The sequence below is a fragment of the Sorghum bicolor genome, chromosome 7 (genome assembly GCF_000003195.3).
Source record: "Sorghum bicolor cultivar BTx623 chromosome 7, Sorghum_bicolor_NCBIv3, whole genome shotgun sequence".
NCBI classification, from domain to species: Eukaryota; Viridiplantae; Streptophyta; class Magnoliopsida; order Poales; family Poaceae; genus Sorghum; species Sorghum bicolor.
Genome location: NC_012876.2, coordinates 40,115,664 through 40,130,429, shown reverse-complemented (window position 1 = coordinate 40,130,429; position 14,766 = coordinate 40,115,664). Strand labels below are relative to the sequence as shown.

The window sequence follows — 14,766 nt, the reverse complement described above, 5'->3', positions numbered from 1 at the left end:
CTTGCAAGAGTGCGAATCAATAGCGAGTGAGTGATTCTAGTGCGTTGCATTGAGAGATTGCATCGAGTGGCACTAGGTGTTCGTATTGCAAGCCGGTGGTGCTTGTTACTCTTGGAGGTTGCCACCTCCTAGACAGCTTGGTGGCTTGTGACTCCGTCGAAGCACACAAGGAGATTGTGCGGTGCTCCGGACAAGAGATTGTGAGGGGTACGGTGCTCACCCCGCAGGGATCCTGAAGAGCAACTCTAGTTGAGCGAGACGTGAAGAGCAACAAATGGTTCGGCCGGGTCAAGTTCTAGAGCTTGTGGTAAGCACTCCACGTGGGAGAGTGTGACTTGCGGGTCACCACTAGCAAGAGGACTGGCGGCAACCTTGGAGTTTGTCTCAACGGGGACGTAGCTTGGTGGCAACCAAGTGAACCTCGGGAGAAAATCATTGTGTCAACATTGTTCTTCCCGTTGGTTTGCAAGTCCTTAACACAAGCTTGTTCTTATATTCATATACTTGTACTTGTGTAGTTGCTCTTGTAATTAGTTAGCTTGTGTAGCTTGCTAGTTACCTTATTGCTTGTGTAGCTAGAAGTAGTTCCCTTGCGTGACTAATTTGGTTTGTGTAACCTTGTTAGTCACATTACTTAGTTTGTGTAGCTAAGTTATTTGCGCTCTCTAATTTGGCATTGGTTTCCTTGTTATTGAGCTTGCTAGTGAGCTTAGGCTTTGTGTGTTGTGCCTCACTAGTTTGTGTAGGAGCTCCCCCGGTTTGCAAAGTACTAGTTGCATAGGTTTGTGTGACCTTGCTCCTAGAGTTGATTAGGTGAGCTCTTGCTAAGGTAGCACCTTGCTTGCTTGTTTAGGATCTTTTCAAGGTGCTAGAGAACTTAGATAGAGGGGTGTAGTCTTGGCCAGACCGATAGTTTTAATTCCACATTTGTTTTTGGTTAGCCGGCGCAATAAATTTTAGAAAGGACTATTCACTCCCCCCTCTAGTCTGCCATCTCGACCCATCAGTAGCAACCTTGTGGGAATAGTATAAGCAGTTGAAGCACCTGGCTCACAAGGCATCAGGGGATGCACTGTCATTGGGGAGGCCTAGTGCATGTCGTTCCCCCCTGCTTGGTTGTCTGGCCCCAGTCATCTACTTGCCTAGAGAGCACTTCTCTCCAGCCACTTGCATCCAACAAGGAGATGCGACACCGACTGCGAGGAGGAAACCACTGACCTGAGACAAAGATGCACCAGCTCGCGCTTGCCGCCCAAACGAAGGTGCCCGAGGATGCGCACATAGCTGTAGATGTGGCGCCCTAGAGGGCGGGGACACGATCAACTCATGACCGACGACGTCTGGACCTCCTGCAACCCCACGCACTAGCACGGGACCCAATCAACCATAGGCACACTGGCCACCTCATTGGAGAACATGCCCCCTCCCACACCATTTGAGGCGGGCCATTGTGAAGTCTTGACGAAGAGTATCAGGTAGTCGGAGGAGCCATAGACGTCCTTAGACCAACAAGGAGCCTTAGGGCATCCTGTCGAGTGAACTTCAGGGAAGAAGGGAGCTGCCAACAAGGAGAGGGATTAACCACCCTTTTCTTTGCTAAATCCACTCAAAAGTACGACCACCACTGAGAAGCCCCTCATCCCTCTACCAAGAAAACTATACCTAGAAAAATAACACCTTTAAAATAAATTCTAGCCTTATCCTCATTCTCCCATGCCCAACGGAAGCCACCCACGCGTCGTCACTATTCACGCACATGACTCACACGAGAGGCTTGGACCTTGTTTAGCTCGTGAAAAGAAAATTTTTGGGTATCACATCGAATATGTTGGCACATATTTGAAGTATTATACACAGATCAGAAAATAAATTACATAGCTCACTTGGAAATAGCGAGACAAATTTATTAAGCATAATTAATCTGTCATTAGCACATGTTGGTTACTGTAGCAATCATGGCTAATCATGGACTAATTAGGCTTAAAAGATTTGTCTCGTGATTACAACCAAACTGTATAATTAGTTTTTTTATCTACATTTAATGTTCCATGCATGTATCGAAAGATTCGATGGGACGAGTGAAATATTTTTGGGTGGGAAACTAAACAAGGCCTCACACTCCCTAACGTGGCGTCACACCTGCCAAGATCACTAGGCCCCACGACTAGATTAGTCTAGGGTGCGTGGCATTGAGGCGCTCGAGGATGATGCAGAACAGGCGGCGGCCGAGCGGAGGGCATTGGCAAGCAGGGTGTTGGCTGCGGGGCAACAGCACCATGCTAGAATGGGAGGCACAAAGTGTGGTCGGGGTCAACTGTCATGGCACACCTGGCAGGCGGGATGAAGAAGTGTGTGTGTCGGAGCCGAGGCGTTCATGCGGGAGAGCAGTGATGATGTCCACACCACTGTTGGACGTAGCAATCCCTGGTGTAGTGCACCAAACGAGCCTAGAGGGTGTGTTCTCACCCGGCGCTGGCAGCGCCCTGCCCAGCTTCAATTTCACCGACTGAGTGAGCACTGCCAACCATGAGCAATGCAATTACAGTAGCAGCAGCTCTTGCAACTGAAAATGCATCTCTACTTACAAAGACTGGTAGAATTGTCTACGTTTGTATGTGGGTTCATCATTAACCAAAGATTTGCTTGTGCCTAACCCGAATACCATAGATAGAAGCAGCCGGTGATATGGGAGCGTCCACACGCCGAACTAACACATGTCGTGGACAGCGTCCATTCCCGGTAAGGGCTACTTTGGCAACTTAGGGTAATAAACCTAGGGAAGAAAGTGGAGGGGGAGGATTTTCTTGCTGTAATGCTTGGATTAAGGCATCCAGACAGATGGACGTAACCCGCGTGCATTATGTCCAATTAAAAGGGGGGCTTGTGCATGCAGAGTCCACATCTTAGGAGCATGGGCACTCGTTCAGGGTGCATAGGAGCGGCTGTGCATGCACGCGAGGGAAGACTGGCTGCTTGCTGCCTCTGCTGCTATAGGCTGGACTTGCCGGCCAACCTAGCCATAGGCACCCGCCGCAGGCCTCCCTGCCATGCCTACCCTCTGCTGCCTATGCTTAGGCTTGCTGCTACTTTTATCCTACTACTCCTTTTTCTCGCTTGTCTATAGTCTCTGCCAAATGCTGCCTATCATGTTACTGTTTGAGCTAACTGGTGGTTGCAGGGTTGGATAGGCCACTTAACTGTTTGTGAGAGGAGCGTGGGCCCATATCTACATAGCTTGTCTATATAGTCTCGCGTTGCTGCTTGAGCCGACCGATGGTTGCAAGGCTAGACAGACCACTTGACTGTTTGTGAGAGGAGCATGTACCCATATCTGCATAACAGCTGACTGCTGGCTATCTGGATGTTATTTAAGTTGCAACGGCTATACATGTATGTCGTAAGTGTATTTTTTAAATATTTTCAGCTATTTCACATGTATGTTGTAGGTGTTTTATCTAGATGTTGCTATACACATATCTTACAACTGTATGTTTCTGGATGTGCATCTATATATGTATGTTGCAATTGTATGTTTTAAATATTTTAGCTATTTTAGACGTATGTTGTAGAAGTTTTATCTGGATGTTGCATATGTTTTATATGTATGTTTCAATGGTTTCACTTTATTTCAGTATGTTGAAGCAGGTGCTGCTGCCACATGCTCTAACTTGCAGGCATGCACGCACTGCATGCACACATCCGGCGCTACCTATCTCTGTCATGCAAGCCAGCTCCATCAGTCGAGCGTGCACGCAATGGCTGGTCGATGCCCAATGCCTCACATGCATGTGGAACCACATGCGTACCACAACAGTAGGAGGGGTCGAGCTAGTAGGCATGGTTGTAGCAGCGTGCAGCGACAATGCTCATGGACAGGCGTGGCAACAACGTGTCAGCAGGTGAGCAAGAGGTGCATGCATGCGTTGTTGAGTTGCCTAGGCAAGGTGGGAGGTGAAGGCATGGTGCATTGGTCCCTTTCATGGCCACGTACATCTAAGAAAAGTAGACAGGTGTGGCAGCGTGCAGCGTTTTTCTTGTGGCGAGTGTGGGGCGGTAGGCGTGGACGTCTGAACATCTGCTAGTCTTTCCGATTTTCCTGGACATGCTAATTCCCTCCCCACCTAAATGTGAGATTTCACAAGGCTCATTTCCCTACGAATGTTTAGAAGCATTCATATGAAGGGGGAAATGGATGTTAACATCAAACAGCTCTAGCACAATGATAGCCCCATTCAGTTAGAGAAATCATGGCCTAGAATCATTCCTGCTAACAAAATCTTACATAAAATTAAATAACAATCCTAGACTGGAATTGTTCCTGGGAGTAAAATTTTTAGTGCTAAACGAACGGGGCTGAAGTTGTCAGATAAGCATAGATGCATAGATGAGTCCTTTCTGATGGCTCACGGGCTTCTATGTTGTACATCTCCCATGCCTATGATTCCATGAATAAATCTTGGCTTAGGATAACTTCATTATGGATAGATATAGTATAAAATTGTATTAAAAATAAGAAAAATCAGAAAAGAAAAATAATATAAAAAAGTCACTACATATCCATTCTAGCATCAAGAAGTGATGAAAAAATCTCAGGAATAAGTCAGTTTACATAACAGATTGTGGCAATTATTTTGACATAGTCCAATGCATAGAACATTCAATTCAAGTGGCAAATTCAACCTAGCTAATCCATTCGTCACCAAATCATAGATCATCTCCATCCATATATCCAAGACATATATCCAAAAGTAAATTTAATTCCTTTTCATAAGCTTGTCATAGGCACTGTAGCAGCATTCATTTTTCTTCAGAAAACATACATTGCTTCCACCAAAAGCTCTGCAAGTAAACACAAGGAAACAAATTAGCAGCTGAGACATACCTAAAGTAAACTGATCAAAGTTTTAGAAACTGAAAATCGAAGTTTACTAGAGATTTGCTTTGCTATTGCTGTTACTGGAAATTGCACAGAACTCTGGTTTCAGAAACAGCATAGAATATCATCTCTAGGAAATTTCCAAAAACAAATCAAATCAAAATCGAAAGAGCTTTTTCTACTCAGCAAACAAAAAAACCATACATGTGAAAAAACAGACATCATAGTAGCATATCAAAAAACAGTTCCATACAAAAATAAACTGCATTTTATCTTAGCCCATGAAACAAAATAAAGTCTACAAAAATGAGGGCTGACTGACTTGGGCACGTGATGGAGCATTATTGATACTGATACAATCTAACTAAAACACATTGAGAAGAGTAAAGATTGGTCTCTTTTCGCTGCCAAAAAATTATGGCGCATACCTAGTTTTGATACCCAGAACATTGACTCCGAACATGGGATCTTAGCAAGGTCTCGACTATAACCACAATATAGAAACTCTACATTCATATGCCCACTTGACAACCTTGGCTCAACAGATCAAAGCTACATAAAATTCTCAAAATGTGGTGCTATAAGTAGTTTCACCAAAAACTACTAGTTTCAGAAAAGGGAGAAGGCAGTTGTGGTTTGTTCCTCTAAACTTGCATGATTGCCAGAAAAGAGAGAAGGCAGTTGCGGTTTGTTCCTCTAAACTTGCATGATTGCCACAGCTAAGCCCCCATAAACTTGAAAAACTAGGTGCTCAGCTCCTAAATAAATTGCATTCTAGTTTCAGAAAAACCTGGAGGATGTGTATCTTAGGCAAAACCTGGATTTGTAGTTAATTATGTGTGAATGCATATGGGAATGGAGACACCTGATTCCTTAGAAATCAATTGTACAACAAGGATTCAGCTCCAAGAAGAATGATGTAATAACTGCTTGTATCCACTATGATTATTGGGATTTTTTTTTTCTTCACTCATATTTGGTCCCCGTATGAGTGAGGATCTTGTTGGGGACCCACCCTATTTTTCTTCTCTATAATACAATGAAACGCAGCTCTCCTGCGGTTTTCAAAAAAAAAATTATTGGGATTTTCTTGCTGTGATCATGTTATCTGACTTGTGCGATGCTGTTTGTAGGCTGGTCATTGTGGATAAGATGGACTACTTAATAACAAGAGACCGTGCTGTGCTACATGATCTTTTCATGCTTACATGATCTTTTCATGCTTACGACCTGTCCATTCTCTAGATGCATACTAATAGGTGAAGCTTTGAAGAATACTTACACCTACACTTAGCTATTTATGAGGATGTCTAGATCGTTATAAGCATGCATATAGTTGTTGTGCAATGCTAGAAAAAAATCCATCACAGCATGCCATCCTACTCTATTGCAGTGGTGTTCTGAACACAGACACCAGCTCACCAATGAACATTACAATCTCTACCGATTATTGAAGAATCATAATTCATGACATCTATTTTCACATCACAAACAAGAAACCATAGAATCACCCTGCTAATAAATAGTAAAGTAATTCAACAGTTAAGTTCTTTAAGCTACATGAAGCAATTGGATCTGAAACAACTGTACAGCACGGTGGATCTTCCAGAAGACTAACCTGTAGAGGCAGAGGTTGTGTCATGTTGCTGGCAATGTCGGTGTTGCTCGCGGACGGCACAATGGCTAGCGGTAGAGGCTTCGGAGCTCGCTGACTGGTAACTCCAAGATCAACCAGAAAAAGATGTGGATGAAACCCTAGCAGATTGAGAAGCTTCTATGGGGAAGGAGATGTGGATAGAGGTGGACTGACTGGCGAACATGCACGTGGCGTCATTGAGCTCCACCCCAGGTGCGAGACCTCTGGGACCCCCGGCTCCCCGCCGCCACCACGGCTCTCCCCGCTAGCGCCCTGAGACGATGAGCCCCTGCTCCGCTGGTGGTGTGAGGGCGGCGGCTGCTCCAGAAACGTGATGCGGTGCTCCTTCCTCGTCTCGATCTGGATGGAGTCTGGCGGCGGCACCTAGAGCACCTGGGCGAGTGGCGGCGGCGTCGCGACTGGGCGGCGTCGTGAGCGGAAAAAAGCCGCGTGCGACTCGTGTGCGCACAGGAAACCCTCCCGGCCTCCTCGCTCGTGTATTATTTCCGCGTGGAAAAGGAAGGGAAACAGGCTGCAAACCCCGGGTTGGTGGGCTTCCAAAGAGCACCCAATTTTGGCACGGAGGAGATTTGCACGGGGAATTTGCAGGGATCCCTCTAGGAATTTGGGCTGCCAAAGTAGGCCTAAGGGATATACAGCCCTATTCCCGTAAACCTGTACGAAGTGGAATTTAACTATATCATCAAATGATCTGATCTCTGTACAGACGGTAGACTAATTGTGATCAACTGTTGATTGGATATGTGAACCACAATCACTAACCATTTATTACAGTTTGCACATGAATCCTAATGGATTTTTTAAAAGCTCAGTGTTTTCACTTCATAGTGTTTTCATTTGTCCAAACTTCTACGGAAATCCCTGCCTGCTAAACAAGCCTAGGACTGATTTGTTTCTTGTTGCCTGGATGGATAAGGAAAGCAAAAAATCATAGATGCAAGAAGGTACAAATACTTCTGTTGTGAAGGTTTTCACTTTATTTGTCATTTTCTCCTTGACCTTTAGAGCTTCAGCTATCCTGGGATTTGTGGTGCTTTTGGTCAATTCTGTTGCTTGTATATGTGGAATTTTGTGACCTTTGTTGTCTGCTACAACTCTTACAACTGAAGCTTATGTTTGGATTCTCACAGGAGAATTTCTGAAAAATTTGTGTTTTTATTCAGGGATTTCACCAGACCAGCCACATGAAGGGTGAGAAGGAATGGGAATCCAGTTTTGCATATATTCCATGTTTATCAGATAAACACTATCTACAAATCTAAACATAAATCTTTATCTGACAATGCACATTTGTTTTCAGGGCACATTGGATGCACTAAATGATATATTCAAAGAGCATATACCAGTTAACTACTTCAGACCAAAGTGAGTTGTGCATACTGTGCGCTTGTATTTGACTATTTTCTAAATGATTTCTTTTGGGGGGCTTAGTTGGTCTAGTTGATAATAGCAACTGTGGTTGCTTAGGGAAGCTTTCACCTGCCAATTGTGTAATTCTTGTGTTCTTTAACCCTTACAAGAATAGTTTCTTTTGACAGTATTTTAGTGGAGGGATGCCACCCATATGCACTGTCGAAATCAGTAAAGGTAAACGAGTTAACATTTCGAGGTGTGAAGTCATGTGGCTGTTGCAAGGTAAAAATACAGGCCACGGTACAGTGGTTATCAGTCTCACAGCTGTGAAGTTAATTTGTTTCTGTGTTCACAAGTTATGTTTCCACCTTGTCCGCCAATAGTGTTTCCTCAAATTATAAATATCAGTCCAGGAATGGCTTGTGCGCCTGCCAATATGATGTCCACAAACAAATTCAGAGTTACTCAGGTAACTCTTGTACATATTAACTTCAGTGCAGCTTGTATAGACGAACAGAAAACACTCATCCAGTTAACTTCCCTATTAACTTTAGTGAAACAATATATATTATATATTTGATATAAAGTTTCATATACCCAAATGAGAATCTTTATATTCCTCTAAACCTTGTTCTGTTGTTCTGTCTCTTGGTTATTTGAAGTTTAAGTACCTGAAACTCATGTCAAGTTTGCAGATTGCTCTTTTTTTCATAATATTATGATGGTGATAGGCGTGGTGGAAATCTCGATTCTACAGGGAAAAGGTTGGCGTGGAAAAATCTAATAAAGTTGTATAGAGGGCAAACATTTTATAATGACGCCACCGTAGCGTTAGCATGGGCAATATACTAGTAGTCCCTAAGAGACTTGACCCCCAAACAAAATATAGGTAGAGTCCTTAGAGATTTGGACTCTCCTTTTCTAAACAAACTGATTCTTCATTTCTAAAAAGACTATTTCTTTTTTATTCATTCCATATCTAATTCTATCTCTAGTTTACATTTATTCTGAATTCCTCTGGGTGGGAGGTGGCTGACGGCTCTAGGGGCGCTATCACCCCTGTGTGTGCACGCCCAAGGCGGCACCTTGGACCAGGCCAGGGCCCTCCTCTGCCTCGTTAGGCCCAGCCACTGGGTCGTGGATCAGCCGTCACAAATAGCTATGCCTACGAGATCAATATCTAACATGCAGATCTAAGTTGCTGGCTAATTTCTCATTCATATTTTCACCTAGTTGATTTTAGTTCGTGCATAACTTTATTTTTTACTCTTGAAATACACAAAAGATTTTTGTATTAAGGTAGAAGAAGTTTAATAAGGATTAAAAACAATGCGCACTATGACAGCATCGCACTAGAATGCCCACACGAATAGGCAACACAAGCTATTCTTTCAAGCAACAGAACATACCTCCATTTTTCCATAGTTCCATGCATAATTCATCCACGTGCTCAGATGATCTCATAGCTCGCCAGACACAAAGACAAAAATACCGTTGATTAGAATTTAAAACTGTTAGTTAATTATTAGCTATAAACAATGTCAAAAGGGATCAGATCTTGTCTTCACTTGCCAGTAATAAAAGGATGGCTAAGTGCTTCTTGGACGTTTATCCTCTTCGCTGGATCTAAGACAAACATTTTATCAAGAAGATCTTTAAAACTGAATAGTGTTTTTGGATCCTCTCCAGGAATGTTTGAAATATAAGAACCAATGCCCTTTGGTTTAATGTTAGAAATTAACCTTCTCACAACCTTTCCTTTGACAGGGTCATCGTGAGTATCTTGAAATCTCATGTCTCGATCGAAGTGTTGCATCGTAAAGGCACCACTGCGAAGCATCTTCTTAGGGAAGCTGCCCTTCAACTCCATATGAAGCCGAAGCATCTCATTGTTTGATTTTCCTTGGAATAAGGCTTTTCCTGTGCAAAGCTCATAGAGACAGCAACCAACTGACCACATGTCCAACGGGTGGTCATAGGGCAGCCCAAGAATGATCTCAGGTGCTCGATAGTAACGACTGACAAGGTAAGGTGTAACCTCATTCATTCCGACAAGCATAGCACTGCCGAAATCGCATAGTTTGAGCACCTTCTTAGCCTGGTTCACCATGATATTGTCCAGCTTTATATCGCAGTGCAAAACTCTGCAGGTCTTCAGATGCTTCAGGGCGATGAACATCTGCTTTGCATATACCCTCACAGCAGTGAGTCTAAGCCCGATGTTAGGACCAAATTTCTTCAACACCTCACGCAGGTTCATATGAAGAGATTCAAGAACTAAGCACAGATGGTTCCGGTACCTGAAACTTGAAATAAACCGCACGCAGTGGCACTTGTCCTCGTGGTCCGCAACGTTGAGTTTTTCCAGTATTGAAACCTCTTGCTTACCTGCCCTGTACATCATGTCATTGTTGCGAATTATCTTGATGGCTACTCTTTCAGGGCCATCTGTGCCAGCAGCTTCAAGATCTCTTGCCCCAACGACTCTTGAGAACACGCCCTTCCCATGGGCAGCTATAATCTCATAACGGCCACCCAGCAACTCCCCAAAGTGGTATGTGTAGTAGCCCTCTGCATCATCCCAGTTGTCAGGATGAACATTGCTTTCATTGTGCAAACCATCAGGCTTGCCAGCAGATTTCCCAATCCCAGCAGCAGCAGGTGGTCTTCCACTTCCAATGGCACTGCTAGGAGCAGAAGGCTTTCCCACGGTGATGTTTGCTTTGTTAGTGATCACCACTTGAGAATCTTGCTTGTTTTCAGCTTTGCTATTGGCCACACAGGCAGAGGTGCTATTTTGCGCTTTGCCTGTATCAATTGCTCTTGCTCCTGCCTTCACATTTTTGCAACTTGGTACAAATTCCACCTCAACTTTCCCACGAGCATCATTTTGTTGCTGCAATATTGTTAATTCAGTTTTCACCTTGCACCGCTTATGGTCTTCCTGCTGGAAAGTTCCCTTCTTCATTTCTTCATGACTCCGGATTTTATGGCCAAAATCTATAGATATGTCCCCAAATCTCAATGTCTGCTTGTAACCAGCAGATTTGCTAGGTTTTGATGAACTTGTAGAATCCCTGTGCCTGTCAGCGTGACTTACTCTGCCTGCCGGATCCCACCTATCCTTGCCTATGCCTGCTGGATCCCACCTCGCATGGTCACCATGGCTTGAATTACCGCTCCGTCTTTCCCTCTCCCTGATTTCATCGCCGCCGCCGCCGCCGCCGCGTGCACTTCCTCTTCGATCCAATCTACTGTGGTTGCTGCTTCTCTCTCCGTGTGTATAATAAGGAGTATAATAATCGCATCCACCACCACCACCAACACGGCTGCTCCTCCATCCTCTTTCATGCTCCCGGCTCCTAGCAGGAGCCGCAGCAGAAGCGCCGTCGAGTATCTCCCCGTCCTCGCCGTAACGACGGTGGTGTCGCTTGCGGCGCTTCGGGGAGGCGCCGCTGGATCGTGCGTCGTCGTCATCGCGGGAGCGACAGCGCTTGTCGACCGGGGTGGGTGAGTACGGCGACGGGGAGCGCCCTCTGCCGCCGACCATGGCGCCTATGGGCCGGGATGGGGCGGGGGAGGATTAGGGTTACAGAAGACTGCCTGCGCGAGATGGCTGTGGAAGGAAGTTGCGACTTGCCACTTGGTTCCCGGGGAGCCGACGATGCGAATCGTGTTGTTGTAGCCACGAGTCAACACGAATTGGAGCAGCACTGCCGTTTCTCTCTTCTTTTTTTATCCTTGTTGGGCTGAGGATGTTTTTACTGTTCGCATCGGACTCCTTGTCCTTATTGTGCCCGCGGGTCCGATACGGTTCCCAGCTGTGGTTCTGTGGCCGCCTGGCCGTCCGCAGTGCTGTCTGCAGTCGTTCCGGATCTGAACTCTGGAGCCTGGAGCCACGTCGGAGCACAGAAGCAGGCAAAGCAGCACTCATAGCCTTGCTCTTTCTGCTTGGACAGTCCGAGTGTGCATGGTCACAAATTTCTGTTTGATATAGCTTCAAGTCTTTTAGTCTTTAGTCTCTAGATCTATAAAAAAACAGAATTTTACAAAACCCCCTCTCAGCACCATAAAATTTAGATCCAGAAAACTCCAAATCTTAAGGCTCTAAAAGCTCATGGATTTCTAAAGTTGGCTAAAATTATCCACTATGCCACTGGTTACTAAGAAAAAACCTATTGTACATCCTTCTATTCTCTTGACGTTGTGCTAGCCCTCTCTGTGTCGTGCTTGCTAGCCACGCCATGCTCGCCTCAATCCACAACGTGCCCACGCAGGCCATGTCGAGCTAGCACCGAGCCCACCGCCCGTGGTCCTGGGAGCGCCCAAGTCATACATGAGTTGAGTTCGTACTAGCCATACTAGCCCCGACCGTGTAGAGCTCGCATAGAGCCTACCGTCGATGGTGGTCACACCACCTCGACAGCATAGAACCTGAGCTCTCGGACCGACCACGTTGGGCCTTGGCAACACCGGCCATGCTGAGGCCACACCTGCTGTGTTGGCCCCGCTAGTCCTGTCCCAGCAGGTGGCAATGCTCTGCACGAAAAAGATGAAATCTAACATATGGGTCTAGGCCGTCAGTGAGACAAAGGAGGAGCTCCACTTATGGGTTGTTGTTGCGCTGCAATTGACTAGCTATTAGGCCGACCCTAGAGGAGCTAAAAATTATGCATAGGAGGGCCGACCAAAAAGATAAGAAACATGTAAACAAAACTGGTTGGGTTCTTTATGCATATAGCTTAATTCATCAACCTTTTTCGAGTAAGGGATATACCCCATTTCCATTACACATAATGGAAATACAACAAAGTTTTAGGCTGATCAGAGATCAGAGTAGCAAACATAATAGAAAAGACGTACAGAACATAAGATGAAGTAAGACAAAAAGTCAAACAGACCACGCTAGATTGCAACCCTGAGATTGATAACTACAACCAACAAAAGACCACTGAGCTGAAAAGAGAGCGACACATGCTCCAACAACTTAGTTCTTCAATTTGACACATATATTCATATTTTCTTACATATTTTCTTACAATAACTTAACAACAAAGCAATAGGCTGATTTCGTAAACCGTAAATCTATGTCTCAGCCTTTCTAAGGTGCAACGGGCTGGCACGGTCCGACACGGCACGGGCCCGTGCTAGGCACGGGCCCGCATGGCCCGCGTGCCGCCGTGCCGTGCCGACACAGGACACTGTGCCTAGCTAACGGCCCAGGCACGGTCCGTGGGCGTTTTACGTGCCGTGCCAGCCCGTTTGGCACGCGGCCCAGCAGGCCTTCGGGTCAGCCCGCAGCCCACACCACTAATTTGACAAAGCAGTTTTAATGTCAAATTTTAAAATACCAGATTTGATCACAATCACAGAAAACACAAATAGAGCAAATAAACAAGATGTACCCAAAATGATCTCCATGAGCTGTCTGCAATGCCGCCTCATTAAAAACCTTTCTAGGTAAAACTCACACCTCGTGAGATAAAACCCTAGAAAGAAAAAGAGTACGGCCAGCTCATGGAAATATTCAATCATCAAGTATCAAAGTTATTACAAGTCAACATTCAAATGTTTTTAATGTCTCTCATCTCACTGCCTAAATCATCTTAAGTCTTTGAAGCCTCTGTTACTTCGGCATCTTCATTAAGGAACTGGTTCTTCATGTAGTCTTCTAACTCTTTGTCCACCATAGTGTGCTGTCCATGCCCTCGCCAAGCTCCCAGTCCTTGGTGCAGATCAGCATCTCCACAGTGTCGGCGCCCAATCACCGTCGTCGCTCCTCAATCACCCTGCCAGAGAGACTAAAAGTAGACTCCGAAGAAGTAGTTGATACAGGAACAGTCATAATGTCTTTAGCCAATAGACAGAGAACTGGAAAGGTCAGTTTATGCTCATGCCACCAGTTGAGAACATCAAAATCATCATCATAGGCAACAACATTGTCACTGTCAAGGTAAGCAGTGAGCTCAGATATGCCAACAGATGAAAATGATGAACCATTTGGAATAGATGTTCCAGAAGAAACTGATCCTCCAAAAATCCTGCCCCATGTCTGTTTCCTCTTACCTGTCAGGCCAGATGGATGTGTAGTCCTAGCTGGCCTAGCTGCACCAAATCTAGATTCATACTTGTCATACAGTGCATGCAACTCAGATTTAACCTCAGCAAGATAAGCAATGTAACTGATATTGTTACACTGAGAAAGCAAGTCAAGCACGTTTTGCAAACCTCTGATCTTAGCCCTTGGGTCCAGACAAATACAAAAGAATATAACAAGGGTATTTTTTTCCAGTACTTAAGAAATTTAGTTTTCATTGGCACAACAACATCACCAAGCTGGTTATCATTTTCATAATTTCCCAGGTGGGTAGCAATCTCAAGAATGTGATGCAGTACTAGTGGACTAGTGGGGTAGTACACACCAGAAAGTGCAACAGTTGAATCATAGAACAATTCAAGAAACTCCAATACCTTTTCAGCAATGTACCAGTGTTGTTCATTCAAGAGTGCATATCCAGATTGAGAGTTGATGAAAGCAGAAAAGACAAATCTATATGGCATCAGATGTTTAAGCATAAGATAGGTGGAGTTGCATCTAACATCCATGTCCAAACAAAATTTACGAGGCCTGATATCCTTAGCAAGACAGTAGTTCTTGAATTGAGCAACACGATGATTAGATGAATTTAGAAAATTAATTGCAGTTCTAAAAACTTCTATGTAAGTTTTAAGTCTTTTCAAGCCAGATTTGACAATCAAATTAATTATGTGGCAAGCACAGCGCTGATGCACAACATGATATATTTTTTAGCAGGATCCCTAGGATCAACATCATAGCCCAAGTAACCATCAAGCATAGGTGTCAAACCACTCATAGCAG

The 14,766-nt window shown here is 44.7% G+C and overlaps 1 protein-coding gene across 11 annotated transcripts; it reads right to left on the bottom strand.

The window, feature by feature from the left end:
• On the bottom strand, positions 4,539-11,624 carry LOC8071026 (serine/threonine-protein kinase prp4). Of its 11 annotated transcripts, none has more exons than XM_021465171.1 (4): positions 9,296-11,624; positions 8,255-8,314; positions 6,495-7,187; positions 4,539-4,839 (listed from the first exon to the last, which is right to left on the bottom strand). In XM_021465171.1, the coding sequence occupies exon 1, from the start codon at positions 11,434-11,436 to the stop codon at positions 9,451-9,453; it is 1,986 nt and encodes a 661-aa protein (XP_021320846.1). In that variant the 5' UTR covers positions 11,437-11,624; the 3' UTR covers positions 4,539-4,839; positions 6,495-7,187; positions 8,255-8,314; positions 9,296-9,450. The 11 variants fall into 11 exon arrangements, with proteins under 11 accessions (XP_021320846.1, XP_002444228.1, XP_021320850.1 ...); XM_002444183.2 differs by lacking the exon at positions 8,255-8,314 and having other exon boundaries at positions 9,296-9,512; positions 9,629-11,624; XM_021465175.1 differs by having other exon boundaries at positions 6,495-9,512; positions 9,629-9,806; positions 9,925-11,624.